The 26,295-nt window shown below is 56.4% G+C and overlaps 1 protein-coding gene across 1 annotated transcript in view; it reads left to right on the top strand.

Moving 5' to 3' along the window:
• Positions 1 to 13,137, top strand: part of SND1 (staphylococcal nuclease and tudor domain containing 1) — a 411,695-nt gene extending 398,558 nt beyond the window's left edge. Inside the window, exons 18-24 of the mRNA XM_032869880.1 lie at positions 3,096 to 3,234; positions 6,663 to 6,786; positions 7,649 to 7,718; positions 8,727 to 8,840; positions 10,392 to 10,595; positions 12,378 to 12,422; positions 12,529 to 13,137. Coding sequence (XP_032725771.1) covers positions 3,096 to 3,234; positions 6,663 to 6,786; positions 7,649 to 7,718; positions 8,727 to 8,840; positions 10,392 to 10,595; positions 12,378 to 12,422; positions 12,529 to 12,594 — 762 coding nt within the window. The 3' untranslated portion in view covers positions 12,595 to 13,137. The remainder of the gene's footprint in view (positions 1 to 3,095; positions 3,235 to 6,662; positions 6,787 to 7,648; positions 7,719 to 8,726; positions 8,841 to 10,391; positions 10,596 to 12,377; positions 12,423 to 12,528) is intronic.
• Positions 13,138 to 26,295: the final 13,158 nt, after the last annotated feature.

Raw genomic sequence — 26,295 nt, 5'->3', positions numbered from 1 at the left:
GTGTCCCTGGGCCCGGCTGCTGAGGCCCAGCTCAGGCTTGGCTCCACCAAAGGCCGAGAGCATTCTCAGCTCCAGAGTCCCGTCCTCCGCTCAGGATCTTGGCCGTGCATGTCGTTCCCCAGCTCCTCCATCTGCCCAGAGCCTGCGGGGAGAGCCCTCAGGCACTGAATCACTGTTCTCCCTGGAAGGGGTCTTTGGGTTTGCCTTGTCTTCACCCCATGGGCCCAGGACGAGGAGCATCCCCCTGGGAACTCCCCAAAACAAGCTCCTTGTCAGAGATCTGAGCTGAGAGAGGGCTGGGCATGGCTGTGGGGAAGTGGCACCCATCTGGCAGGTGCCAGCCAGTGTGTCTGTCCCCTCCCTGCCCCGGTTCTGCAGAAGGGCAAAATAGCCAATATGGGCAAAAGATGCCCTTGTTCCAAGGGTGGGCAGCCTCTCTGCTGACTGACTCATTGCCACCAAGAAGCCACCTAGCCAGGCTGCATTTACCAGCATGCCCAGGCCGCTGGGAGCCAAGTCCCTGGGAATAGATGGTCACCTCACCTCCAGAGGGAAACCTGCAGTGCTCTCCTATTTGAGGGGCCAAGCCAACCCTCTCTTATAAATGGAGTTCCTTTATCTGAGGAGCAGCTCTCCGCCTCATGCTTCTGGTGTCTTCTCACCTTGGGAGCCAGCAGGGTGCCCCTACTGTGCCCCTCCTAGCACCCAGGGAGCTCTAGGACCCTGTCATAGGACCCTCCTGGTGAGAGCTAGAGGCCTGGGGGCGGGGCCCTCCCGGGGGCTTTTGTTTGCATCATCCTTGACCTCAAGCTTGCTGGCCCACCCTCCTGCCGCCTGCCTGCAGCGAAGAAGCTCCACCCTTCTCCCCTCTAGGAGGAAACCTGATGCTGTCGCCCAAGGCACCTTTGCTTGACGAGTCATTAGCAGTTTCTGCTCTCACCCTGTCAGTCTGTTCCCAATTCATCAACACTGCTGAGGAGCCTCCTTCCCCGCTGAGGAGGGAGGCAGGATGGGGTTAGGCTGGAGCCCAGAACAGCTCCCAGGCCCAGCCCCCACTCTGGAGCAAGCGCAGAGCGCCCCTCCCCTCTCTCCTGGGCTGCCTGGCTGCCAGGAAGGCCAGGAGCCGGAGGAGCCAAGTCGGTGGGGAAGTTTGGGGGGGCTTGACCATGGTGGGGGTTGGGGGAGCACTTGTCTTCTGCTCCTTTAAGGCAGTGCTGGCAGTCTTGTGTCTCAGCAGCAGTGAGCATCCCACCCTGTGCCGGGGGAACTTCCTAGCGGCCCCAGGGAGAAAGTCCACCTCAACCGGATGCCCCAGGGAGAAAGTCCACCTCAACTGGATGTAGGCCTTGGAACCAGAAGTCACTGCGGCCATCCCCCATCCCCCGGAGTGCCCGCAGCAGTCTGTGCCTTGGCCTCCAGTTGGAGAGGCCCTTTCACGGGGAAGTTCGAAAGCTGGAGACCCCCTTAAGCCAGGAGTCTCTGATCTGACTAACTCCTTTCCTGGGGCAACCAGGCACGGGCTTGTGGAAAGCAAAGGTGTCTGGCTGCTGCTGGGGAGGGGCTTGTGTTGGGAGTAGGTGAGCGTGGGCAGGAGCTGTGTGGGTCAGAGCCCAGCCCCAGAAGGCAGAAGGCAGGGGCATGGCTGTGCATGTGGCTGGCAGAGGTTTTACACCCGGATGAGGTCTCTCCCATCCCCCTCAGCCACTCCCTGGTGGCCTCCCCAGGGCTCAGCCCCTGTTGCTCATTCCAGTTCTCAGGACCCTGGCCTCACCTTCTAGTGGAAGAGTGCTCACACCACAGTAAAGGCAGGAGCATGGCCTTTGCAGGTGTGACCCAAGGAGGTTCAGCAAATCTAACATTGCTGCCCTTCAGCTGCTTCCACATGGCGTCCAGGGAGCTGTGGGTCAGCTGAGTGATCGTGGCATCAGACTGGCCTGTCTTGCAAGGGAAGAAAAAGAGATGCAGGAGGCACATGGCTGGACTGAAGTGAAAAAGCAGATTAAAGGACAGGAGCTCACGGCTCCCACCCACAACTTTTCCCACTGCTCGGTACTGCCCTCTGTCTCTGGAGGCCCAGTCAGTGCCAGAATGCCCTCTAGAAGATCTCTAGCACCCAGATACCTGGGTTCAGGCCCTGGTTCCACTGCTTCTAGCAAGTCTGGGTGCCTCCGGTTCTTGTCTGTAAAACAGGGTAACCTTAATACCTAGTCAAAGGGTTGTTGTGAGGATTCAGTGAATTACTACTTAGAATGTTTAGGATGGCAGCTGGCACCTAGGACACATGTAAATTTTGGCTAATACTTTTATCATCCCCTGTTCTTGTGTGTCTGTGGGACCCTGTGGGTGGTCCTGTCTCTCACCCTCTGCTGCTCACTACCAGGATAATCTCCTGGCCTCAGGATTGGTCTTGACAGGCTGTCACATTAAATCAGCTTTGGAGCTGCTGCGGCCCTGGGAAAGTGGGGAGCAGGGAAGGCGGAGTGGAGCAGTGAGGATGGAGGGGAGTGGCCCAGCTTCTGCACTGGGGTCAGAGCAACCCGCTTGAGATGAAGGTGGAGAAGTTGCTGAGAGGAGACATTCTCGAACAGTGACAAGCCCTCCCCTCCATGGCCCAGGGCTGTCGCTTGGAGAGTCTCAGGGGCACGATGGCCCTGGACAGTGCTAGGGCCTGGAGAGTTCAGAGTGACCCCTGCAGAGTGGTGTCGGGGGAGGGAGGTGGGGACTCCACAGTTCTCACACTCGGTGTGAGATTGCCCAGGAGCCTGCTCTGGTTTGCTTTACTTCCTAAGTGCAGTCACGACAGATTCTAACATGGTAGGCCTGTATTGAGACCCAGGTACCAGCATTTCTAATAAGCTCCCCAGGTGCTTCTGCTCCCTGCCCGGATCTGAGACCTGACTGACCAGAGCTACAGAGCACTGTCCTAACCCACTGAGAGTAGGAGAGTTCGAGGACAGCTCGGTGTGATGTGAGTGTCCTGCGGGGACCTCAACATTCACTCACCGCAGGGGTGACTCTACTTGCCCAGAGCCCCTTTCCCTGTGTCCTGTCTGGCTTCGCTTCCTAACCCCCGCCCTTGCCGATCCCCCGTGCAGGTCTGGGCCCACTACGAGGAGCAGCCCGTGGAAGAGGTGGCGCCTGTGCTGGAGGAGGAGCGCTCGGCTAGCTACAAACCGGTGTTCGTGACCGAGATCACCGATGACCTGCACTTCTACGTGCAGGATGTGGAGACCGGTGAGTAGGCTGGCTCAGCCCGCCTCCAGAACCCCCTCAGTTCAGTGGGAGGGCAGGGCACAGGCCCCCCAACCCCCACAATCCGCTCCCAGGGGACTCTCCCCGAGACCCTGTGGCTGCTGCCCCTCCCCTGAGCCCCTCTACAGCTCTGGGCCCTGGGGCGTTTCCTGCCGTGGAGTGGACAAGGCTCAGTAGGGCCTCTGCAGGCCCGTGAGGTGACCCGTCTTGTCTGGGTGGTACTCTGAGATCCTTGGAGAACTGTTCTGCTCTCAGACACCCCTGGCTGGGCGAGGCATTGGGATGTGTGGCCCGTGGAGTCTATCAGGAAGCAGGGAACAGATTGTCTCCTGTGGTCAGGAAGCACAAACCAAGATTCACTTAACCCTCCTCCCCCTCAGCTTCCTTGGGAAGGCAGCAGGAGAGGAGAGGAGCCTGGGCTTTTTTCTCTGGGGTTTCTCCTTCTCTAGAGGTTACCATAGCCCCGAGTGATAGCCAGTTGCCATGGAAACAGGCTTCTGCTCTAGGGGAAGTCATCCCTGGGCAGTCTTTCTGAAGGACCCTCTGTCTCCATCCGCCTCCTTGCTCCTGCCCTCAAGTACTGTGCATGGAGGCCTGGGTCACCTCAGCAGACACCTCAGGCTTCTGGAGGACAGAGGGTAATAGAGGCCACTCTGGCAGGGGGGCCCTGTGGCCCTTCCGGCTCAACTTCCCACCTCCACTCCCTTCACTCTCTCTACCCTTCTATCCCTCCTCTCCTTGACTCCCTGTGCAGGGAACCATTTTAGTTGAGGGCAGAGGAAAAAGCTCTTCAAGCTGCCTCTGGGTCCAAGGAGCCAGATCCTTGCAAGGCAGAAGGGCCTGAAGATGTCCCTGGCCCTCAAGGCAGCCCCGTGGGGGGCAGGCTGTGGCTCGCCCAGCCCCCTCTGCCCCACTCCCAAACCCCTCCAGTTCATCAGCCTTGTCTCAGCCACTTCCCTCTAATGACATTTCCCAGGCAGCTGGTCTGTGGCCATGTCAGGTCACCAAGAAAAACCAACCTTCCCAAGCTCTGGGCTGGCTCTACTTGGGAGGGGAGAGAGCCGGGGAGGGATAGAGATGGACTGATGAGCCTTCAGCATTCGATTCCCTTGAGGTCAGCTGCAGTCCTGCTGAGAAGTGGCCCAGCCCCCCGGGTCTGGGTGGTGTGACGAAGAAAGGGGTCCTTCTGTGCTGGTCCGGGCAGGAGGGAGAGCTGATTCTGAACACAGGAGCCAGAAAGAAGGGACCTCAGGAAGCTCGGGGAACAGGGAACTCAGAGAATACTCTGCCCGGTGTACGACAGCTCCCCGGCAGGCTCTCACCTGGCCCCTGGATCCTGCAGGGTAGGACCCTCCTTGGTTAAGAACAGGGCCCTGAAGTCTCCAGGGGAGAGAACTTGAAGGTTCGAGGACTTGAGGTAATCTCAGAGGCTTCCTGTGCCTGCCTGGCTCTCTCGGCGGCTGTGGGGAGCCGGGGCACTGCAGCGGGTAGTGGCCAAGGCGGAGAATCGGAAGAAAAGGAACCAAAGGAACAACCGCATATTCTTAGAACACTGGAGAAGGGAGTGAGGCCCATGTCCCACTACCTGGAGGGCCACAGTGGGCTCCAGGGAAAACCTGACCTCAGTTGGTTCCATAAAATCCACGAAAATAAACTTCAGCATCTACAGCCTCCCTCTTCAGAAACCTTTCATCCTCTCTTGGGGGACATCCTCTTAGCCCGTGTCTCTTCTCTTAATTAAAGCCTGCCTTCAGGAAGGAGCTAATGAAATGATGAAAGCATTGCCATTAGCTGTAAATGACCAGCCAGGCTCAGTGCAAGGACCTGTTTGCAGGAGGCAAAGTCTGCTTCTGTTGCCTTGGAGCAAAAAAAAAAAAAATAAAAAATAAAAATAGACCACGTATAGGAAGAATTTGTCTGTGTAGAGGGTTTACTGCTGGATGGGGGGAAGGGCAGCTACTTCCTAAAAGTCCCTGTTCTGAAACAAAGGTTCCTGAATTCTGGGACAGTGGCCCCTGCAGAGGCCCAGAAGCAGGCACATCCTTGTGCACATGGGCCACAGAGTGCATCTCCAATACAGCTAATTCTTTTTTTTTTTTTGTAAGATTTTATTTGACAAAGAGCAAAGGGCTCAGGCAGGGGGTGGGAGGGTGGCAGGAGAGGGAGAAGCAGACTCCCTTCTGAGCAGGAAGCCCAATGTGGGGCTCAGCACTAGGACCCCGGGATCATGACCCGAGCCGAAGGCAGACGCTTAACCAACTGGGCCCCAAATACAGGTGCCCCAAATACAGTTGAATTCTTAAGCACCCTCCATGCATCAGGCTATTGCTAGGCCTTGTAAGAGCGAACAGGACCAAGTACACAATGGGCTATACCCTGAAGGAGCTCACAGCAGAGTGGCAGAAACATAAGCCAGACAAGGAGCGTACTAGGCCAGCTGTGACAAGCGTACCAACAGCCAGCATGTGCTAGGCACCTGTTACAGTGTGGCTTTGGGCCCCAGAGGTGGAAAGAAGAACCCCATACCCGCCCCACAGGAACCTAGTTACCCTTACCACAGAGAGCAAAGGGGCCAACAGGCCTGATGTAGAACTAGAATTGGGGCCAACCTGGAGGGAAAAGGGAAGTTACTGGGGTCTGATGCCTAGTGGAGTGGGGATGGGGGACACAGCAGAAAGGAGCAAGGCAGGGAACCCGAGAGGACCCAAGGTGTTGCCAAGCCTGGTGATCACCAGCTGACAAGCAGTAGAGGAGGAACCTCTCCCCCCGCCCAACCAAAGCAGCCACTGAGCTGAGGGGCGTGGTTGGAACCCCAGCCTGGCAGTAGCAAAGTTTGCTTTTGCACATACTTCACGTGGTGAGCAAGGTTAGAGTGGCCAAGTTGAATATACTGAGATCGGGTCCTGCTCCCTGAGTTGCTCCCCATCTTCCATGGCTCAGAGTCTGAGGCCCTTTCCTTGCCCAGGGTGGTATGCGGCCCCTCCTATCTCTCCACGTTTGCTCCGGGGGACACTGGCGGAGAGTGGCTGTTGTCAGCCATCACTTCTGTGGCCCAGGCCAGGCTGGTGCTTGCAGGAACAGGTTGAAGATGGCCCATGCCCACCCTGGCCAAGGCTCACGGGCCCTGCTCCCCATCCCCGCGCTTCACCCACCTCAAGTGGAGCCCAGGAACGTTTCCAGCGGCTTCCATGGGCCTGGCCAGTGGATTGGAGAGCTGAGGTTGGAAGGAAGACTGTGCTTCTGAAGCCCAAAGTGTCAGCAAGTCCTCCTCCCACTTTTGAGGACAGCATGACCCTCTTGAGCAAAGACCACAGGGGACTTCCCTATGGAACGGGGCATGCCAGCCCTACACAGCACCATGTCCTGCCTGCTCCCCAACCCAGAGCTCACTCCCTCTTCCTCCCCTGCAGGCACCCAGCTGGAGAAGCTGATGGAGAACATGCGAAATGACATCGCCAGCCATCCTCCTGTCGAAGGTTCCTACGCGCCCCGCCGGGGAGAGTTCTGCATTGCCAAGTTTGTAGATGGAGAGTGGTAAGCCACTTGGACCCGAGTGGACCAGAGAGTCTTAAGCAGCAGCGATAGCCGGTCTGTGCTCAGGACACAGGCCTGCAGAGCTGCCCGGTAGACTTCAGGCATTTGCCTTAGTAACCTGGTTTCCATGGGCAGTGGTGCTTGACCTTGGCAGTTCTCCCGTATTGCCCTCTTCATTGCCCGCAGCCCAGGCAGCCTGGAGTATACAAGTGGTGTCTCTCCTCCTCATTCCTGGGAAGCTCTGGTGGGAGAGCTGTGGCTGGCTGAGACTCTCCAACACAGCCCTCACCCCACACAGGGAAAATGATGTCACATAGGGTGGGGAGGGCGGAGACTGGTCTGAGCCCAGACCCGCCACCCGACCCTCCACCCCAGCTGTCTGGAACATGAGCAGGGGCACTCACACGTTGCAAGAAGGTCACTATGTCTCATCTACCAAGAGTAGGGCCCATGGCCTTCCCTGGGTGACGAAGTGACTTGGATGTGTTCCCTGCCGCGGCCTCCCAGACAGATCCGCCGGCTAATTACAGCTGCTGTTTAGTGTGCTGGCTTTAAACAGCAGACATCAATCTAGTCATTAGTCTTGTTGCTTTATGCCCCAAGGACACATTAATCTGCTCCACATGCTCCCTTCTCCCTCCCTCTGCTCCCAGCTATGCTCTGATTCCATTAGGGGGTGGCCGCAGCGCCCCGAGCCTGGGCCTTCGTGGAGTCTGAGAACTGCCCTCCATGACACCCATGGCTCTTCACCCTGAGCCCCGGGCCTGGTGGTGTCGTGCCCCTGCCCTGCTGTTGCTAAGGCTCTGGGGAGGCCAGACTCGGCAGGGCTGTCCGTTGAGCTCTGCCCGCGCTGCCGTTGCAGGTACCGCGCCCGAGTGGAAAAAGTCGAGTCTCCCGCCAAAGTACACGTCTTCTACATTGACTACGGCAATGTGAGTGTGGGGGACCGGGAGGTGGAGGACTAGGCAAACAAGGGGTCCCGGGGGGCTGCACAGTAGTCCCCTAGAGCAAGTCCCCACAAGCCCTGACCCCTCAGCTGACAGAATGGTGAGCACGTAGGCAGCTCTGCTGTTGGTGGAACAGGCCACTGGACTCCGAGAAGTCCCCCTTCCAGGCCCCAAGGATGAGTGCCCAGCCACACCCACCATTCCTCGTCTTCTGCCCACCTTCTGTGAAGAGCAGGCCCGTGGAGACCCTCAAGTCCCCGCGGCTCCTGGTCGTGCTGGACCAGGTGCCTGTGCACTAGTCCCCCAGCCAAGGCTTGCTGGGAAGTCACAATGGGGCAGAGTGACTGGCACCCTTGAGAAAAGCCCCCTCGGGCTGGGCTTGGGAGTCTGTTAACAATTCCGGGAGGTTCCCTGTGGGCAAAGCAGCAAGCAGGAGAGGAAGTTGTAGTTTGGAACCACGCCACTCCTGTGGTGTGATGATGGTTGTCCACTTTCTACAAGGACTAGCACTGAGGGTCGATGAGCCGAAGCCCAGAGTTGGGGGCCCTGCTCCCAGCTTGCTACCAGGAGATACACAGAAGGGGTCTTGCCACGTTGAGGGACTGTCAGGACCCTTGTCTCAGTGTGCCTTCTCAGCAGAGCACCCCCTAGCCTGTGGGAAAGCACTCCAGGAACCCATGTTGCAGAGGGAAGGCACTGGAGAGAAATGGAAGTCATGGTTGGATACCAGGGACCGAGCTGATTATTTAGTAGAGCACCCAGGTGTGCCAAGCCCAGGCTCAGGTTGAGAAGGTATGAGCCTCGGCTGTCCGCCTCCCCGCCTGCTGCGGGGCCAGCGTGCCAGCCTTGGGCGTCACCGACCAGGGCTAAGCAGGAGCGAGTCGTGGAGGGGGCCCAAGTTCGAATTCCAGAGGTCCAGCCACAGGAGTCGTCCCTGTGAGAACAATGGGGCATTGAGTGTGTAATGCTGCCGGCCTGACGTGTCCTCTGCAGAGAGAGATCCTGCCGTCCACCCGCCTGGGGACCCTGCCACCTGCCTTCAGCATTCGTGTGCTGCCTGCTCAAGCCACAGAGTATGCCTTTGCCTTCATCCAGGTGCCCCAAGACGTGAGTCTGCACACCTCCCCCTGTCGCTCCCTCCCCCCCTTCTCTCCCTTCTTTTCTACCCCCCCTTCCCTGTCTATCTCCCTCCACTCAGCCACTGATGCCAGAAGTTGGAAGCAGTGACAAATGGTCTGTCTGTGAGATGGGAGTGACCGGGGAGCTGAGGGAAGGTGCACAGAGGTGGCAGCGTTGGAGCGTCTGAACTGGTTCTTTAGACGGATGGGCCCAGTGGGCCCAGGCGCTTTGGGCAGAGACTGGTCCACACAGTTGGGGGTCCAGGGACCTTGTGGGCAGCGGCAGGAGAGGAGAATGGAAAGAGAAGCCGGAGCCTGGGGGCGGGGCGGGGTTTCCAGCAGGTTGACATGGGCAGCTCTGGTTCTGCAAGTTCCTTCAGGGGCCGTCGTCGGAGACTGATTGGAGTCCTGGGAAACCATGGCACTTGGAAGTCCAGACTAGAGACAGTGACCGTCAAACCGGGGCCACGCCAGAGGGGCCCAGTCTCAGTGCCATCTGGGGTGGGGAGCAGGGAATACTGAACAGAAGGTGACTGGGTTTCTTACATGTGGCTATGATGCTGTTGGCCAAGATGCAAGGGTGAAAAGGAGCAGATCGGGGCTGTGGGAGCCCCAGGCGGCTTGATAGTGTTGCTTGGAAAGAGAGAAGACCTCGAATCACGGACTTGTAGCTAGAAGGTCGACGCACACAGGGCGAGTGTGTGGAAGACAGGATTGGAAGAGAGCGAAACTTCGCAAGTGCTGGCCTTCTCTGATCCAAAGAAGAACCTGAGCAGAATGTGTGTCCAGAGAGGAGAACACAGGCTCAGGGTTGCAGAACCACCCAGTTTCCCAGAGCGGGGAGCCCGGTCTGCAGTGTCCGGCTCCCCAGGGAGGTCAGGCTTAAGGCTTGGTTGGTCCCCTCGGCTTGGGCGCCAGCTGAGGCCCCTGGAGCTTAGAGCGAGCAGTCCGGACAGTCCATGTGGGGCTGCTGCCAGACGCAGGGCACTAAGGGGCACAGTGGGGTAGGAATCCGCGCCCTAGAATGTTCTCTGTCTTTTCATGAAATCTGAAGAGCAGAAGAGAGACAACAGGAGAAAAGGGTGACGAGATAGGTCAAGGGCAGTCTCTAAGTATAGGGAGACATGAGCATGGACAGAGCCTGAGAGGACAGTGCATGCACGAGTGGGAACTGTGAGGGTTCATGGTGCTGGGGCACAGTCCTGCAGAGCTGGGGGTGCGATTGGGACCAGGCAGTGAGTGGATGGTGAGTTTTGGATGAACAAAAGCCACTTTTTCACAGAGACGCAAGGCAGGTGGGTGACAAGGATGGGATGTATGTAGATAGGCTTGGCGGGAAGGGAGAGGACAGGACAGGAAGAGGGGGCATTTCCTGTCCAGAGGCTGTTTCCTTACTCATTAGGATGTGAGCAGGAAATGAGATGCCGGCACCTGCTGGACACATGCTTGGAGGTCCATGAACAGGACCCGGGGCCCACAGTGGCTTTCTTTAAAGCTCGCACTTCGTTCTCCCACTAACCTGCCTGTGTCTCTGCTCCAGGAGGATGCTCGAACAGATGCCGTGGACAGTGTGGTACGGGATATCCAGAACACTCAGTGCCTGCTCAATGTGGAACACCTGAGCGCTGGCTGTCCCCACGTCACCCTGCAGTTTGCTGATTCCAAGGGGGACGTGGGGCTGGGCTTGGTGAAGGAGGGACTGGTCATGGTGGAAGTGCGCAAGGAGAAACAGTTCCAGAAAGTGGTACGTGATGTAAGGGCCGGCTCCTAGCAACTCTCCACCTGCCGTCACAGAGGGTGCCAGGGCTTCACCAAGAGCCAGTGACAGAGCAGGGAACCCTCCATCCTGCTGCTCCTGCTGGGGAAAGATAATGGATTTGGGTTTGTTGGGGTTTAAAAAAAAAAAGCTAATTACATCCCAAATTAATTGGCCACAGGCTTGACTGAGAATGCAGCTATAAGCTAGAGCGGGAAGTGTCCCTTTGCGGGTGTCCTCAAGTGGCAGGCTGGAAAGCCTTGCCCAGGGGTGGCCTGGGGAGGGCCCCAGCCTATGGCTGCCTCTGCCTCCTTCTATCCCTTTCTTCTCTCTAACGTAAAAGTCCCGAGTCAGGAGTCAGCTGCTGGCACGCAGTGTCACCTGGAGCCAGACTCAACTGGGACAAGGGGCCTAAGGGACTGCCCCTCTAGCCCTCCAGCCTGTCTAGCCCTCCATGTCCCTCCAGGGCATGGAGCCGGGCCAGGCCTGAATCTCCCCATCATGAGACAAGGAGGGTGCCACAGGCTTCACTGCTTCACAGGCTGGACTGCGAGGGGCCTGCAGCTGACAGCTGGGGACCGCCTGCACTGTCTTCTCGCCCTCAGGACGGGCTGGTGGGAAGCCTGTGCCAGCACGGCACTGGCACCGAGCTGCTCCCCACGTACCCTCTAAGAGGAAGGAGGAGCACAGCAGCTGAAAGCCCCATTCTCGCTCCACGGTGCCTGTCACTTCGTCTTTATGCAGGCCTCTCTCTCTCGTGGTCTGTGGGTCTGTGGCACAGGTTGTACAGGGTCACCACCCTTGTGCATCTGGAACAAGATCCCAGTGTGAATTGCTGCTGTGTCTCCTCTGGACAGGAGAAGCATGACACCCCTAGTCTTCTCAGTGGAGACCCCCAGTGTCTTGAGTTTGCCCTGGGAGCTAGCCTCAATCTCCTTGTGGAAGCTTGATATCTCACTCTCTCCCCTGTGAAGCTGCCCATAATGTCTCTGGTGTCTAGAACATTCCTTTGCCTGGTATCTGAGATAAACACCCTACAGGTGTTCATTCATTCATTGATTCATTCTTTCAGCAAGCATGTATTGAGGCCTACGTATCTCCATGAACAAGAGACAGCATTTCTGCCCTATGGAGCTTATGTTCAAGCAAGAGTTGACAAAAACATATATACTAAATCAGTGAAGTTGACTGATAAGAGATAAATGCAATAGGGGTGCCTGTGTGGCTCAGTGGGTTAAGCCTCAGGGTCCTGGGATCGAGCCCTGCATCAGGCTCTCTGTTCAGCAGGGAGTCTGCTTCCCCCTCTGTTTCTGACTGCCTCTCTGCCTACTTGTGGTATATCTCTCTGTGTCAAATAAATAAATAAAATCTTTAAATAAAAAAAAAAGATAAATGCAACAGAAAAAGAGAACATAGAAATCAAGGGAATCCAGAGTGTGGGGGAGGGGTGATTGGAATTTTAAATGGGATCATTTGAAACTTCATTAAGATGGTGATGCTCTATCGAAGACTTGAAGGAACAGGACAGGTAGCCAGGTGAACCTGAAGGGAGAGCAGTCAGGCAGGCGGATGGAACAGCCAGCACAAAGAAGCAAGGAACCCCAGAGAGGACCATGTGACAGTGCACTTGGGATTTTACTCTGGGGGAGCTGGCAGTCTGCTGAGCAAGGGAGAGATGCAAACCAGCGCCAGGCAGTCTCCGGGGTCATTCCAGCTGCTCAGTTGCAAATGCCCTCTTTGTGACTTCCCATTCTTCCCTGGTCCCTCCAGATCACAGAGTACCTGAATGCCCAGGAGTCAGCCAAGAGTGCCAGGGTGAGTTTGTACCTCAAGGGTTCCAGGGGAAGCTTAAAACGCGGGCTTAGTCCCGGGGTTCCAGCGGGTCCCGCCTCTCTCACGGTCATTCTCTCCCTTCTCACAGCTGAACCTGTGGCGCTATGGAGACTTCCGGGCCGATGACGCTGATGAGTTTGGCTACAGCCGCTAAGGAGGGAAGCGGACCTGGCCCCCAGCCCCGCTCACACCGGTACCTCCTCCTCTGCAGGGAAGGTGTCTTCAGCTCCAGACCCCAGATCGGGGGTGTGGATTGGTCCAGCTTTGCTTCCGTGTATGAAAATGTCTTGTGGGGTGGCATCTGGGCTGGAGGTGGAGTGGGGGAGCCCAAGGCTTTCAGGGGGCAGGCCACTGTCTTCTGAGATGATAGGAACTGCTGTCCACAGTCTCTTCCAGCTGATTTTATATTTTTATTTGGGTTTTTTTTTTTTTAAGTTGCCCTCATATCAGGAAGAAACATGAAAGACTTTGTCCTAACGTAGGGCGTGATCCTGACCCCCAAGGCCAGCCGCCAACTGCCTTCCCACATCTATCCCAGACTGCCCTCCTTCCCAGCTCTGTCCAGCTGTTGATTATGTGATTCCTCTGATGCGTCCGCTCTCAGATGCCAGCGTGTCTACATCTGCCCCCTGCCAGCCCTCCCCACTTCTGTATTTAAAGCTTTCGAGGCCCAATAAAATAGTACCTGCTGTCTGCAGCCCTGTTTGGTCATGTTGGAGTCCAGCATGTGGGATCTCAACAGCCCCAGCAGGAGGAGACTGGGGCACTTGAGTGACCATCAGCACGGTCTGCATGCCTGGCCTCAGCCCTAGGGGCATGGGAGGCATGATGGTGGCGTGGCCATCAGGCAGAAGGCTGGAGATCTTCCCTCTGAACTCATCAGTCAGTCCAGACCCCATTGCACATGGCCGCCCTCAAGGACCTGGGAGATTTCGAGCAGCTCGGCAAGCAGTGCCCAGGATTGGCCACATGTGGGAGGCTGGGCTCGGTCTCACCAGGCCCCTACGGAGAGTTGCCGGTCCTATCCTTGGCCAAGTTCTGCTGGACCCCAGCAGAGGGTCGGAGGGAACTTCCCCTGTCCTGCTGTGACTGGAGTGAACACTAACACCAGAGAAGCTGGTACAGCGTGGGTTAAGAGCAGGGGCCTCGGTGTCTGCCCAGCTCCTGAAGTGTGTGTTCATTGGCAAATGGAGCCGGAGGACAGGGTGGGGGCAAGGGTGGGTCCAAGGGGGTCACAACTGCTCGCCAAGGAGACCCTCTCTCTCCAGGTTAGCTCTTGCACTGTCTGACTTAACGAGGTATCCCCCAGGTCCTCGAGGTAGAGCTGGCCACCAAGCTCAGAAAGCCCAGGCCACTCCTAGCCCCAGATGGAGGCGGGAAGCTTGAGCAGCCATTGTGCGCAGTGAGGAAGCTGTTGTGCAGCTGGGGGAGTCCCAGGGAGAGGAGGTATGTGTGTGTTGGAGAGGTCAGCCCAGTGTCGGGGGCGGGGGGGGGATCTGCCTGTTCTCCTAAGCCCCACCTGAGCAGCCCTGCCCATCCTAGGCACATATTCCTGTGAAACATGACACCTCTTCCTGGTGGCCCCACATTTGGCCCCCCATTTCCAATCTGGGGTGGCACTCGAAGCTACCATGAAGATTGGTCCCTTTGACCTTGGGGAAAGTCAGGGGAGGTGGTGGGGCCTGGTTGGCCAGCTCTCCTCCCCAAACCAAAGGTCCTAGGCCCCAGAATATTCTGGTTCCTGGGAATTCTGCTCTTCTACCCATTTGTTGAGGCCCAGAGTTCACATGGGGTTCTACCCAGAACCTGTCTTTAGGGAAAAGGATATGTGCTTCCTGAACTCAGGGTGCGCTCCAGCTAGCTGAGGGGAGATGGGAGTGGGGTAGTGGAATCTCCAGAAATCCATGTGCTCCCTTCCTCTCAAGGACTCCCGTTTCTACCTGCCTGAGAATCCCTCTGGGTTAGCCGGACCGAGAGCTTATGGTCCTCGAATCAGACCCTTTATGGTCCAGTAAACTGTGTTTCCCATGACTTCGTACAGCCCCTAATGGGACCCAAGAGGTCAGCAGGTGTGTGAAGGACCCCGTCTGTCTCACTCCTGAAGAAGCTGTTCTCCCCACCCCACCACCCCCGCACGCCCCTCACAAGCCCACGCCCCGGGTGCTCACGTTTTCTGGTCATGCGTGGTGGAGGCTAGTCATGAAGAGAATGATCGCCTTACTGGTTTCTCTGCCTCCTGGTGGGGTCAAGAGGCAGGTTGGCATGTACTTCCCGTGAGCACAAGGGGCAGGGGGCAAGATGCCAGCCTGCTCTCTTGCAAAAGTGTCTGGAATCAGCTCACTGTCTCCACGGTTGCCTTGGTTACGTCTGCACCCAGGGATAAGCCCTCCATGGCTCTCCAGTTGAAATGATGCCCACACCTTCCTACTTCTTTTCTTTCTCTTCCCAGGCTGGTTTCAACCCAGGCCAGACCCTTGCTGGGCTGGAGGGTGCCACTGCCACTTCCTCTCAGTTCCTCCCCCATCATGTCTGTTGAGTTCCTGGGCTCTGTTGTGGGCAGGGCTGGGACTGTGGTGCCGAGAGCCAGGTGCGCAGGGGGCAGAGTTTCTGGGAGCACTCCACGCACGGGTGCATTGAAGGCTTTGCCTTCTGTACATAGTTGAGTCCAGTCAATACCAGTGGCACCAAAAACCTGTCCAGAGTTCCTACCCCCACCAGAGTTACAAGACATGTTCCCCCATCCCCTGCTTTCCAGTTGAACCCCAAAGCCTATTGAGCACCTGTTATCCATCCATCCACGTAGCCCCCAAGCACGGTTTAAGACCCAGGCAGCACTGGCTCCAGTGGGTGCTGAGGCTGTCTCCGTAGGCTCTGGGGGCATGCAGGCCAGGTTGGAGCCACCAGCAGATGCTGAAAGCTCCAGAAGGAGCCACAGCAGTGGCCAGTACACCAGGACCAGGGGCTGAGGCCCCTGCCCAGTGACTGGGAAGGTGTCACAGAGGAGGGCGGAGTCACAAGCTAACAGGTGGCAGGAAAGCAGCATTGCTGTGCTCTGAACGGGCTCTGGAAGTTTCCCAGTCTCTGAGGGCTGATGCATCAGAGCCCAGAGTTTGGGTGAGCCGCCAGGGAAACTATCACCACCCAAGACGCTCCCTGGTAACCCTTGTCTGCCTTCTCCGCCAGCGAACAGGACCAGTAGGGAAGGTGGAGGGTGGTGGGAGCTGGGAGGTGGAAGGAAGGGTTTGTGCAACTACCTCTACTTTATTTACGGTTTTGATTATTTCTTCATCCCATGGAGAGTCACTGGACCCCTTTTCTTGCATTAGCCCATGTTGGAAAGCATCGGGGAGGGGCTAGGGAACTGGTGCCTCAAGAGTGGTTATTGATGTCCTAATTATAAGAGGATGCTAATTTAATTTGAACCTAATTACAGTGCACTACCCTGGGTGGCATGTGTTTTAATAATTAACGTCCTTCAGATGCGTAGGAGTATAATAATATTTACACTGGGTTGGCTCGCAGCCTGGGGAGGCGGGCTGGGGGCCCATCCACCACCCTCCCCCCGGACAGCTTGGCTGCTAGCAGGTGGGGAAGATGGCATATGAGTCTTAGTTGGCTAGTACCTTGTCATCCTTCCCAGGGAATATGCTTAGGCCTCATTTCCAGCTACTTCCTTGACCCAGCAGGCTGCTCTGCTCTGTGGGGCTCCAGGCTGGAGCTCTGAACCACGCGCAGCGATCCGCCCTCCCCCACCCAGGCCCCAGACCGAGCCACGCAGATGCCAGCCCCATCTCCGGCTTCCCCTGCCTGCCTGGGCCCATCCTGGAGGGCAGGGGGGAAGAGAGCCGCTTGGTGTTTCTTCCTGCTCTTTTGATTGGGAACACTTGTGAGGAAGTAACATTCGGAAGAGCACACAAATTACAAGGACGCAGCTCAGGTATTCACAACGTGAACTTACCCGTGTACACACACAAATTAAAAATTAGAACATCACCAGCCCCTCACGCTTGCTCCCTCTGTTGACCTTTATCCCAGTAGATGGGTCTTGTCTGTTTTATTTGTGATGGTTTTGGTTTTCAGTTTTGCCTGGTTTTAAGTTTTACATAGGTGAAGAATGGCCAGGTAGGTCCTTGCGTGCCTGCCCCCTCCCGCTCGGCATTGTCCGTGGGCTGTGTCCTTGGTAGCTTAGTTTTGGTGCGTGCCTCGTTTCCGTACGGACTGTTGTCGGAATCTACGCCTTCTTGCTCATGAAGAAGTCAGACGCTCAGCAGTCTGCTAGAGCATGAGCTCTGCCAGTCCCCACAGGAGAAATCTCCTCCTTCTAATTATGCAACTGGGGGACAGGAGGTGATGCTTGATGCGACCGGGTAGCAAGATGACAGGGCAGGGCCGTTCCGCCCACTACAAACAGGCAAGAATGTGGTTGCCCACGTGCCTTCCATGCCCAGCCTTCCCAAGCTCCCGGAGATGGGGAAAGGGTCTGTCGGCAAGTTCTAGAAGCCAGGCAGACGGACCAGGAGCGTAAGAGATGCCCTGAGGGAACTTAAGTGTCTACCCAGAAGCCTCACGGCCAGTGCTTCTCTAAGTGTGGCCAGTAGACCAGCTGGCTCAGAATCACCCGAGGAGCTTGTTAAAATGCAGCTTCCAGAAAAGGCCAGGTCCCCACTGTGAGTGGGGCTGGGGGTGTGACTGAGCCTTCTGTCACAGTGGGAGGACAACGGGTAATGTTCGTGGGGTTGATAAAACAAGAACTGGCCTGTTGTTTAGCAATAATGGTAACCACCAGAAAATCTAGAACAGATGATGAAAAGTGTTTGCCTGTAGGGAACAGCTGAGGGTTGGCAGTGCTTATTAGAACTCCCTGTGTACCAATTTTTTCACCATCGGTGAACATTTCCAATTTTTTGTTCATTATCAGGTAAATCTGCACGTATCACTTCCCATTCCAGAACCGCTCCCTCAATTCCTATGGTCCAGGGCCTGGGACTCTGCATGTTAAATAAGCTTCGCTGGTGATCCTGATGAGTTCTCAAGTTCAAGAATTAGCTATCACTGTCCAAACTCATTTTATCTGGTAAGGAGGGAGACAAAGTGACTTGTCCAATGTCATCCAGCTTATTTATGGCTGAGCCAAGAATAGAAAACCGGTCCCTGGCCTATGTTCTCTGCATCATGGCTTTCACCTTGGTGGGTGTCCGTCTTGATGGGCCTGGCCCCCAGGGACTTGAGGGACGAGCTGAGGACCTGGTTCAGTGGAAGGGAGCCAGGGTGCCCTTCCCTGGGTGCAGGGAGGCGACCCCTCCAGCAAGCAGAACACTCACAGCCTTGCTCCCTGCGGAGCTGTTGCAGGGCCTGGCACGTGCAGAATGCTGCTGCGCCAACAGCAACATCTCAAGTTGTTTTCTCAGTAGGAATGGATCTGCCCGAGCCCACAGCCCCCTGGCAGTCTGGCACTTAGCGTTTCCTGAGCACCTCCCTCCTAGCTCCAGGCACTGTTCTAAGTGCTGAGACAGAGCAATCAGCCCTCACATCCTTGGGCCCACAGTCTACTGAGGACCGCAGATACTGGTGATAGGAAAACCCAGTTAACTGATAACAAGTTTAGGTCCAAATGCGGTGGCCTGTCAGACTGACACAGTGCATGCCCTAGGATCCAGCAGTCTCCTTCCGATTCTGCAGCCAAGGGCTATGTGCACATGTGAGAACTGCCCCTGCCAGCAAGAACGGTCCCTGGAGTTGAGTTCCTACTAACACAAAACTGAGCACCACAGACACCGCACGGTGTATCCACACAAGGGAGTATTACTCAAGTAAAGTGTGGCCGCACGGAGTAACACGGATAAATCTTAGAAACAAGCACATCTCAGATGACTTCATATCATATGCTCCATTCCCAAGTTCAAAACCAAGTAATACACTCCCACATACGTATCTGCTGAACGATCATTTAACTTCTGGGATGTGTTTGAGAGTGTAAAGGGACATTTAAATCCTTCTATTTGGGCCACAAACATAAAGTGGCACTTTTCTGAGCAAACTGGGACACATGGACACCTTTGAAATATGTACTAAAATACAAAACCGAAAAGCAGAAGGATGATAAACACCAAAATCTGAATAGTGGTCCTCTCCAGGTGGGATAAGGAAGGATGTGAGGGAACGTAATTTCCTAGGGATGTTCTAGGTCTGGGAGGTAGGTCAATACATGTTGATTACATCACTCATAAGGTGGCATGGGAACTCAAAGAGAAACATTTTTTCCTAGGAGTTAGGGTTAGAGAAACTTCAAATAGGAGCACTTCAGTCTACCAAGGAAAGTTGTGGAAGGTTTTTCAAGGACAAGGTGGCTCAATAGGTTTTGCCGGCGGAAGAACGGGTCTGATTGAGGGGAAACACAGAGCAAAGCCCTCTGTCGGCCTGCCTGGGCTCCAGTGTCATGGGCACCGCACTGCTAAGGACTGGAGCTCAGGCCTGGCGTTGCCAGCTCTGGCTGCCGACCAGCTGGAGTTCCACTACCCCTTTGGGGAAAAGCAGCCTGTGTGGATGGGGAAGGCCTGCATAAGACACTTCAGGGCTCCCAGATCACTTCTCAAGTTGATGTGTCACTTCAAGGTACACAAATCCTAAGTATCCAGCTTGTAGATGTTCATAAACCCAAACCCTTCTGCAACCACTCAGATCAAACTAAAACATCAGCGGCCCAGCAAGCTCCTTCCCCGCCCCCCCCCGCCGAAAGTAATGACAGAACTAGGTCACCCTAATTTTGACTGTTCTTGGTGCCAGGGTCTTTCAAAAGACATTTTTTCCAAAAACAGTCCTGGGAAAGTGAGGGTGTCACAGTCTCTAGGGACCTTTGTGGGAGCATCTAAACCTGGGACTGGAACCCATGCCAGGCAGGATGGGGGCCTCCCAGCTTGGTCGGGGCCACCTCAGGACCTTGGACAAGGCCAGCAGGAGGCCACAGTCCCTGTCCCTGCGGCCTGAGGGTGTTAGCTGCTGACTCCCTGGCAGCACAGATCCATCATCCCAGCTCAATGGGGTCATTCTATGCCCTGGGCCCAGTTGCTGAGCCCTGAGAGTGGGTGACATGGATGTGGTTCAGTGAGCAGGCGGCCCCAACCCAAAGGAGTGATGTGGGTGCCCCCGCCAAGGACGCATCTCGCCCCCAACTCTCAGGCAGGTCAGGCGCTTTTCCGCAGCCGCCCAGGTGCTGCTTCGGGATAGGGGAGTGTGGCCCAGGGGCAGAGGCTGTGGCCTGAGCATTTCACCTTCCCAGTTGTCTGTGCAGAAGCAGAAGCCAGAGCCGCAGTTTGCCTCCGTGGTCCCTGTGTCGGACTTCAGAAGGTGTTCCTGTTTGCATGCACAGCTGGCCGTGGACAGCATCGTCTGGGCCTCAGAGGCTTCACAGGGGGCCGTGGCATGGATGGGGCAGGTGGCTCGGCAGGCCCCCTCCTGGCCACTGCAGTCCCCCGGCCCCCGCAGCACCTCGCTCCAAGTTCAGGACTCAGAGAATCTCTCGCCGAGCCTCACTAGAGAGAGGGCACCCGGATCCGTCATTATTAAGCTGCATTGACGCTGAGAGAGAATGTGGAGATGAGATTCGCGTCAAGGAGTCCACACAGCTCAGTGGGTGAGGAGGCGGCTCAGGGCGGTCAGGCTGCCCTCGCTTGCCTCAGTCTCGTGGGGTGCCCCACAAGCAAGCTGTTAGCCTCTGAGGCTGTTTCCTCAACCCTAAACTGAGGGTCAAAACCTAACCTTTCCTGGCAACCCCAGAACTCAGTGAGGGGCATGTAAGGCAGCCGTTGGGGCCCAGTGCCCAGCCGGTGGTCGGGAGTGGCCACCACAGCTCGGGGTGGGGGGGACACAGAGTACCCCACACTCAGTGGGGAGTCGGGAAAGCCCCCATTTTGGTTAAAGAACTAGAGACAATGCTATAAAAACCAGAGGCCTAGAGGCCACCTCCCATCGTGAGAATGCTGTGCAGTTCAGACGAGATGGGAATTGGGGTGTTGGAGGGGTGGCCGGGAGCTGAGGTCCCAGAGGCGAATCCCCGTGTGTCTCCAGGGAGGGGCTCACACTGGCTCCAGCTGCAGGGTGGTGGGGGTAGTGGTCATGGACCCTGGGGGCCGGCAGCTCCGTCTGCTCATGTGTCCTGAGCCCCTGTGATCTGCTGAAGACACAAGAGTAAATACAACAAAGGCCTGACCGTGGCCTGGTGAGGGCGCCTGCCTGTCCTGAGGGGAACGTTGTTGGGGGGGGAGAGCCCCACCCGGACTCCTTTCCGCAGACCTCACTCTGGGTTCGTGAGCAGCAGGAAACGATGTCTTTCCCTTCTGGCATGGGCGAGTACGCTGGCACAGCTGTGGGGTGTGGTGGGGATGGAGAGTGGGGTCAGCTTCAGGGGCCGCACTAGGGGACCGGGGTGCTGTGGCTGTTACGTCCCCTGACCCAAGGCAGGAACCCCAGTGCTGGCACCATGCCAGGGGGGACATGAGAACATCTGAGTGTGCGTTCTTGCTAGATTCCCCTTGGGTCTACCAAAACCCTGGGGTCAGAGGAGAATGCTCCAGGACACCACAGTGCATGACTGGTGGGGGCCTTCCCAATTGACAGGCTAACAGGAGAGGTCAGTGCCCAATCCAGAGCCATAAAGGGCATGAGAGCATCCAAAGCCTCCTGGAGACCCACCATGCTGGCCACTTGTGTGGTCCCCTAGCCCCCTAGGGAGAGAGGGCTATGTGGACAAGACGGGTCTGGGGCTGGGCTTCATCTGGGGGGACAGTCCCCAAGGGGCAACAGCACACCCACTCAGGGGGGGCTTCAGTAGGAGGGTGAGAACAGCAAGCATCGCTAGGAACAGGCCTGGCCTCCTGCCTCCTCTTGCCTGATCTGGAGAGGGTGGTTCCCAGCCGAAGACCTGAAGCAAAGATCTCCAGTAGTGCCATGAGTTTGATGGATAGTGAGTCCCTGGGGCGCTATGTAGAGAAGGATTCCGAGGTCATGCCAGAAAGTCAGCTGTAATCAATGACAGATGTCTCCCAAGGGAGTAGGAAAGAGGGATCGTCCTGTGTGTCCCCTATATTTGCTGCTGCTGCTTTGTGGGAAGGGGGTTCCGACCCATCCAAGCAGCGGTCACTTCCTTCACAGCCTGACAGCAGGCATCGGCTTCTGCTTGAAGAGAGGACTGGACTCCTCGAAGCAGTCGGGGCCCCACCTAGTCGGTTCTTACCCGATTACTGATCTGTGTTCCAACTGCAAAGAATAGGTTGCAGTTTAATAAACATATGAGCTCAGCACCTTCTCTGTCCTGGGTCTGGAAGACCCACAACTGAGCCCATCAAGTCCCTTGCCCTGTCAGTGGGCATCATCTGTACATATTTGAATCCGATCAACTTTAGTAGGACTTATTTTCTTGGGGAGGGAGAGGCGCCTAAAGGCAGAGACAAGGGGTTCTCCAACAGCAAGAAGAGTTGAGGCCCTGACCCAGGAAGTATCTGAGCCCCTTGGGCCGGGGGCATTTCCTGAAGAGCAGCCCTCCATTTTCCTCTGCTGAAGGTAGGACTTTCATTTTAGCAGGTCCTGGATGAGTGCTTCTCAGACTTGAACAGGCGTATAATTCATCTGGGAGTCTCCTTAAAATGTAGGTTCATATCCGGTAGGTGGGGGGGGCAAGGCTGAGTCTGTATCTCTAACAAGCTCCCCGAGGGTGTTCAGGCAGTACGAGCAAGGTCTCCACACTCCTCTTTCCAGAACCTACCATGGGGAGGGAGGTAAAGTTGTCAGGATGCCAGAGAGGTTCTAGGAGGTAGACTAAGGCTTGAGTTTGGAGACCACGAGAGAAGACGATTCATGCTACACAGAGCCAGAAATCAGCAGGAAGGGACCAGATCCTGACTCGGCTCTCCAGGTTGGCTGGCTAGCTCTCTCCTCTAGGAGAGAACGGCAGACCCACCTGATGGAGTGTAGGGTCTCTAGACTACAAGCTCCCATTGGGATCATGGTGTCAGCAGCAGCTAACCCATTTCTGTGCACTGGGCTAAGTGCTAATGGGTAGCACTGAGAGAAGGACTTTTTGCCCCCCATTTTATCTCTAGAAGACAGGCCAGGTGTTATCATGTATCCCTATCCCTATCCCTGGTACAGTATTTATCAGTAGGATGTATTCAGTAAGTGATTTATCAATGAATGAATGAGTGAATGAACGAATGACTAAAGTGCAGCTCAGCCCAGGCAGACGGCATTGCATGGAACCAGGCCCAGAGAAAAAATGGGGAGCAAGGCTAGAGAGCCCAGAATTTCACGTCCCTCCCTCCCCACCCACCCCTTACATTTCCACCCAGCCAGGCAGAACTCCATCGGAACAGGTCAGCCTGGGAACCTATGGCCAACCTTTACTTGTTGGAAAAAGAGAAATCCTAAGCCCTCTTGTTCCAGGTTGATGATTTCTGAGGTCTTTTTCGAAATTTCTAAATCCAGGTTCACTGTGCTGAAATGGGCAGGGCAGCACCTGGCAAAGTTTAGGGCTAATCAGGCTCTTATTATCCAAGTGGCCTTAAACATGGCCGTCCTCCCTTGTGCCAGGCTCTGTGCCAAGCACATCACATGCCTGCTTCCCACAGCCACGTTCCTGTGGTTAAGGTCGTACCCTGGTCCAAGGTCGCAGACTGAGGTGGGACTCCAACTCCCGCGACCACACCCATACTCGAGAATCAGCGCCCCCTAGAGGACAAGACGAGGCGGTCGCGAGACCGGACTTGGAGGTGGGCTGCGGGAGGCCACTGAGGGCTGGCCGTCCGCGCCCTGCTGTGGTTAGCAGCCAAGAAGGGAGTCCATGCATGGCCGTTCTTCCGAGGACACCCGCTGCTGGCTTGCGAGCGAAGGTTAGGGGATGGATCACTGGGCTGGTTTTGCAGGAGCTCCTCCGTGTCCTCTACAGCACAATTCCGTAGAGCCTCAGAACGGGAAACCATCGTCCCCCCATTTTACAGATACAGAACCGAGGAGAGGAAGCGACTTGGCCAGGGTTGCAGGACTAGCTAGGAGCCCGGCCGGGTGGGGGGCCAGGGTCTGGATCCCTGCGTCTGCACCCACGGCCCGCCGCGTCCTCCCCGCTGTCCCAGGTCTCCCGCCGCATTTGGTGGCTGGTTCTTCCCCGCCCACCCCCACACCGGGACTCGGCGGTGGGGACGTGGGGCACGCTAGGCCAGCCTGGACGTTTGGCCCTCGCCGACGATCCGGGGCTCCCCTCGGCCAGGCGAGCGGGGGCTGCGGCGGCCTTGAGCTTCCCCGCCAGGCGCGGCCTGGATGCGGGCCGAGCACATTGGGGCCGCGAGGAGCCAGGCAGCAGCCGGCCAGGCGCGAGGAGCCGGCGCTTTCTGGGGCGGCCAGAGGGCCCTCGACCCCAGCCCCAGAAAAACCCACCGCCTTCTGGGTCCTCTTCCAACCTCTTGCCCTGAGGTCACTGGGCACTTTCTAAAATTGTCCTTGCGCTCCCCCTCTTCCCTCCCCCCTGTGCCCCCCCATTCTCCACTCCTGTCCCAAGAACGGTGATGCAGGCACCCAATTTCCTGACTCCCTACTGTCAATAATCCCTCCCACTCATCAGGGTAACAGAGACACAAATAATCGGAGCGGTTCTAAAAATACGGTTCCGAATCAGCAGCATCAGCATCATTTGGGAACTTGTTAAAGATGCAAACTCTCAGGCCCCATCTCAGACCTACTGAACGCTGTGTCGTCCCCAACAGGGGATGGTGATGCGCCACAAAGTTTGAGAGCCACCCATCTAAACGTGCACTCATTCATTCATTCATTCATTGCCAGACCTGTGCAATTCTGCCTGGGGAGAAGCGCCGAGTTGCCGCCCCACCCCCGCCAGCTGCCCATGGGGAGATGCTGTCTAAAGCTTTTGGATGGCAGACAGTGCAACCCTGGGACTCAGGAACAAGAAAGGAGGCCCCAGGTCCAGGCCAGGAGGGAGTGAATGGCTGCCTAGGGTCCCTCTAGGGAGGGGTGTGAGAGAAGCTGCTCTCCCAGCACCCAGCATTGCAGCTGTAGGGACAGGGAACTGACCTCCTCTGCCCTAGGACAGGCTGGGAGGACCCCCCGCAGCCATCGCTGGCACAGAGGGGCAGTCTTAGAGATTGCAGGGAGGGGGGCGGTGGGCAGAAGGAAAGACAGGTTTTTCTGCAGGACAGGGCAGTCTCTCATCTTCCAAATAAAGCACCTGAGGAGGAACCCAGGCCACGAATTCAATGCGTGGGGTTGGGGGGAGGGTTGGGGGATGTCAAAGTTCTGCAGGGGGAGCTTTGTGCCTGGGGGTGGAGGAGGTGGAAGATGGGCGGGTGGGATGGGGGGTGGGGTGGCGGAGAGGAATTCTGAGCTGCCTGGGTCTTGCCAGTGGGGCTTAAACATAGCCCAGCCCAGAGCGGGTTTCCCTGGGCTGCATTCTGGCAGGCATGGGAGCGGAGAGGGGGGATATCTGCACCCTCCCTCTGGTCAGGTGGGAGGGTTGGAGCCCCTCCCCGTTTCCTGCCTTTGGAGGGCTTCAAATTCTTATGAAACCACATGCCATCCCACTCTGAATTGCGGCATCACTTGGAGCCTAATGTTGTTTGATGGCATTTTGGGTACCCCAGAACCTCGCCTGCCATGAGGTGATGGCTGTTATTTATGCCTGGGCCCTGCTCTGATCTCAGGGAAAATATCTCATCATAAATTGGCATGCCATGGCAAACAATTAAAAGAGAAAAATAAACCTCAGTGCAATCTCAGGGTGCTTGGAAATGAGGAATTACAAGGTGGTGGCATGAAAAAATTATATAAAAATCTATTTTTACATCACAATAATGTGCCTTTATACGGGTAGTAATTTCTGGATGTGCAATAAAGTGGCTTTTACATCAGGCAGAATCAGAGTTTATAGGCAATTGGTGCTTTTATCTGGGAAAATATAACTCACCCATCCCCACACCATCCATCCTGCAGGCAGCAGGCCTCATCTTCCCCAGCACCACCAGTACTGAGGAAATCATTATGCAATTAAAAGTGTCAGCCCTCTGGTCCTCCTGTCTCCCAGTCACATCTTCCAGCTCCTGTCATTGAATCTTCCCTAAAGATAGGACAGGCCAGGGGCCGGGAACAGGGTATGGAACACTGCCTGAATTGGGCCAGAATGGATTCCAGGGCTTCAAGGAACCGTCCCCCACCCCCACGGCCAGCAAGCGCTCCATAGGTACCGAAGGTCCACTGCCAGCCAGGCGCTGTGCTGGGAACCTAGAAACCTGGGACCCAGTGCCTGGCTTGGAGAGCTTGCAATCTGGAGACAGTCACGCTGTAGGCAAGGAGATGATTTACCAATGGCAGGTAAGTCCAGGGAGACAAAGGAGGACAAAGGTGCAGAGGAGCTTGGGGTAGGGTGGGGTGGAGCATGGCAGTGAGCCTGCAGCCTCTGTTGGGAAGGAGAGAGTGAGCTAGAAAGCCAGGAAGATGAGCGTGTCCTAGAGGGCAGGCCCCAGCCCATGCAGCACCTCCAGTGGGGCACGGAGGCAGGCATATGTTAGCTGTCCTCAATGCAGACTGTGGCCCCTGTCCTTTGCTATTACCTAGTCTAACCCAACATTTTGTGTATTCTTTTAAAATACCAAGTACTGTATCATCCGTCAGGGGCCCAGCAGGAAGCAGGTAACACACTCTGTTCAAAAAAGGCATAGGCATGAAGGTTATGGGTGGAGTTTAGGGAAGTCAACTAGAAATACTGTAGGATCCCAGGGCTGGCAAGAGAGAGGAGCCCTTACCACCCCAAGGACTGGAGGACAAAGGGCAGGGGCAGCATCGGGACGAAGAAGGCTGACAG

The sequence above is a fragment of the Lontra canadensis genome, unplaced genomic scaffold (assembly GCF_010015895.1).
Source record: "Lontra canadensis isolate GAN:19392208 unplaced genomic scaffold, GSC_riverotter_1.0 scaffold2, whole genome shotgun sequence".
Classification (NCBI taxonomy): Eukaryota; Metazoa; Chordata; class Mammalia; order Carnivora; family Mustelidae; genus Lontra; species Lontra canadensis.
This window is presented reverse-complemented; position numbering and strand designations above follow the sequence as displayed.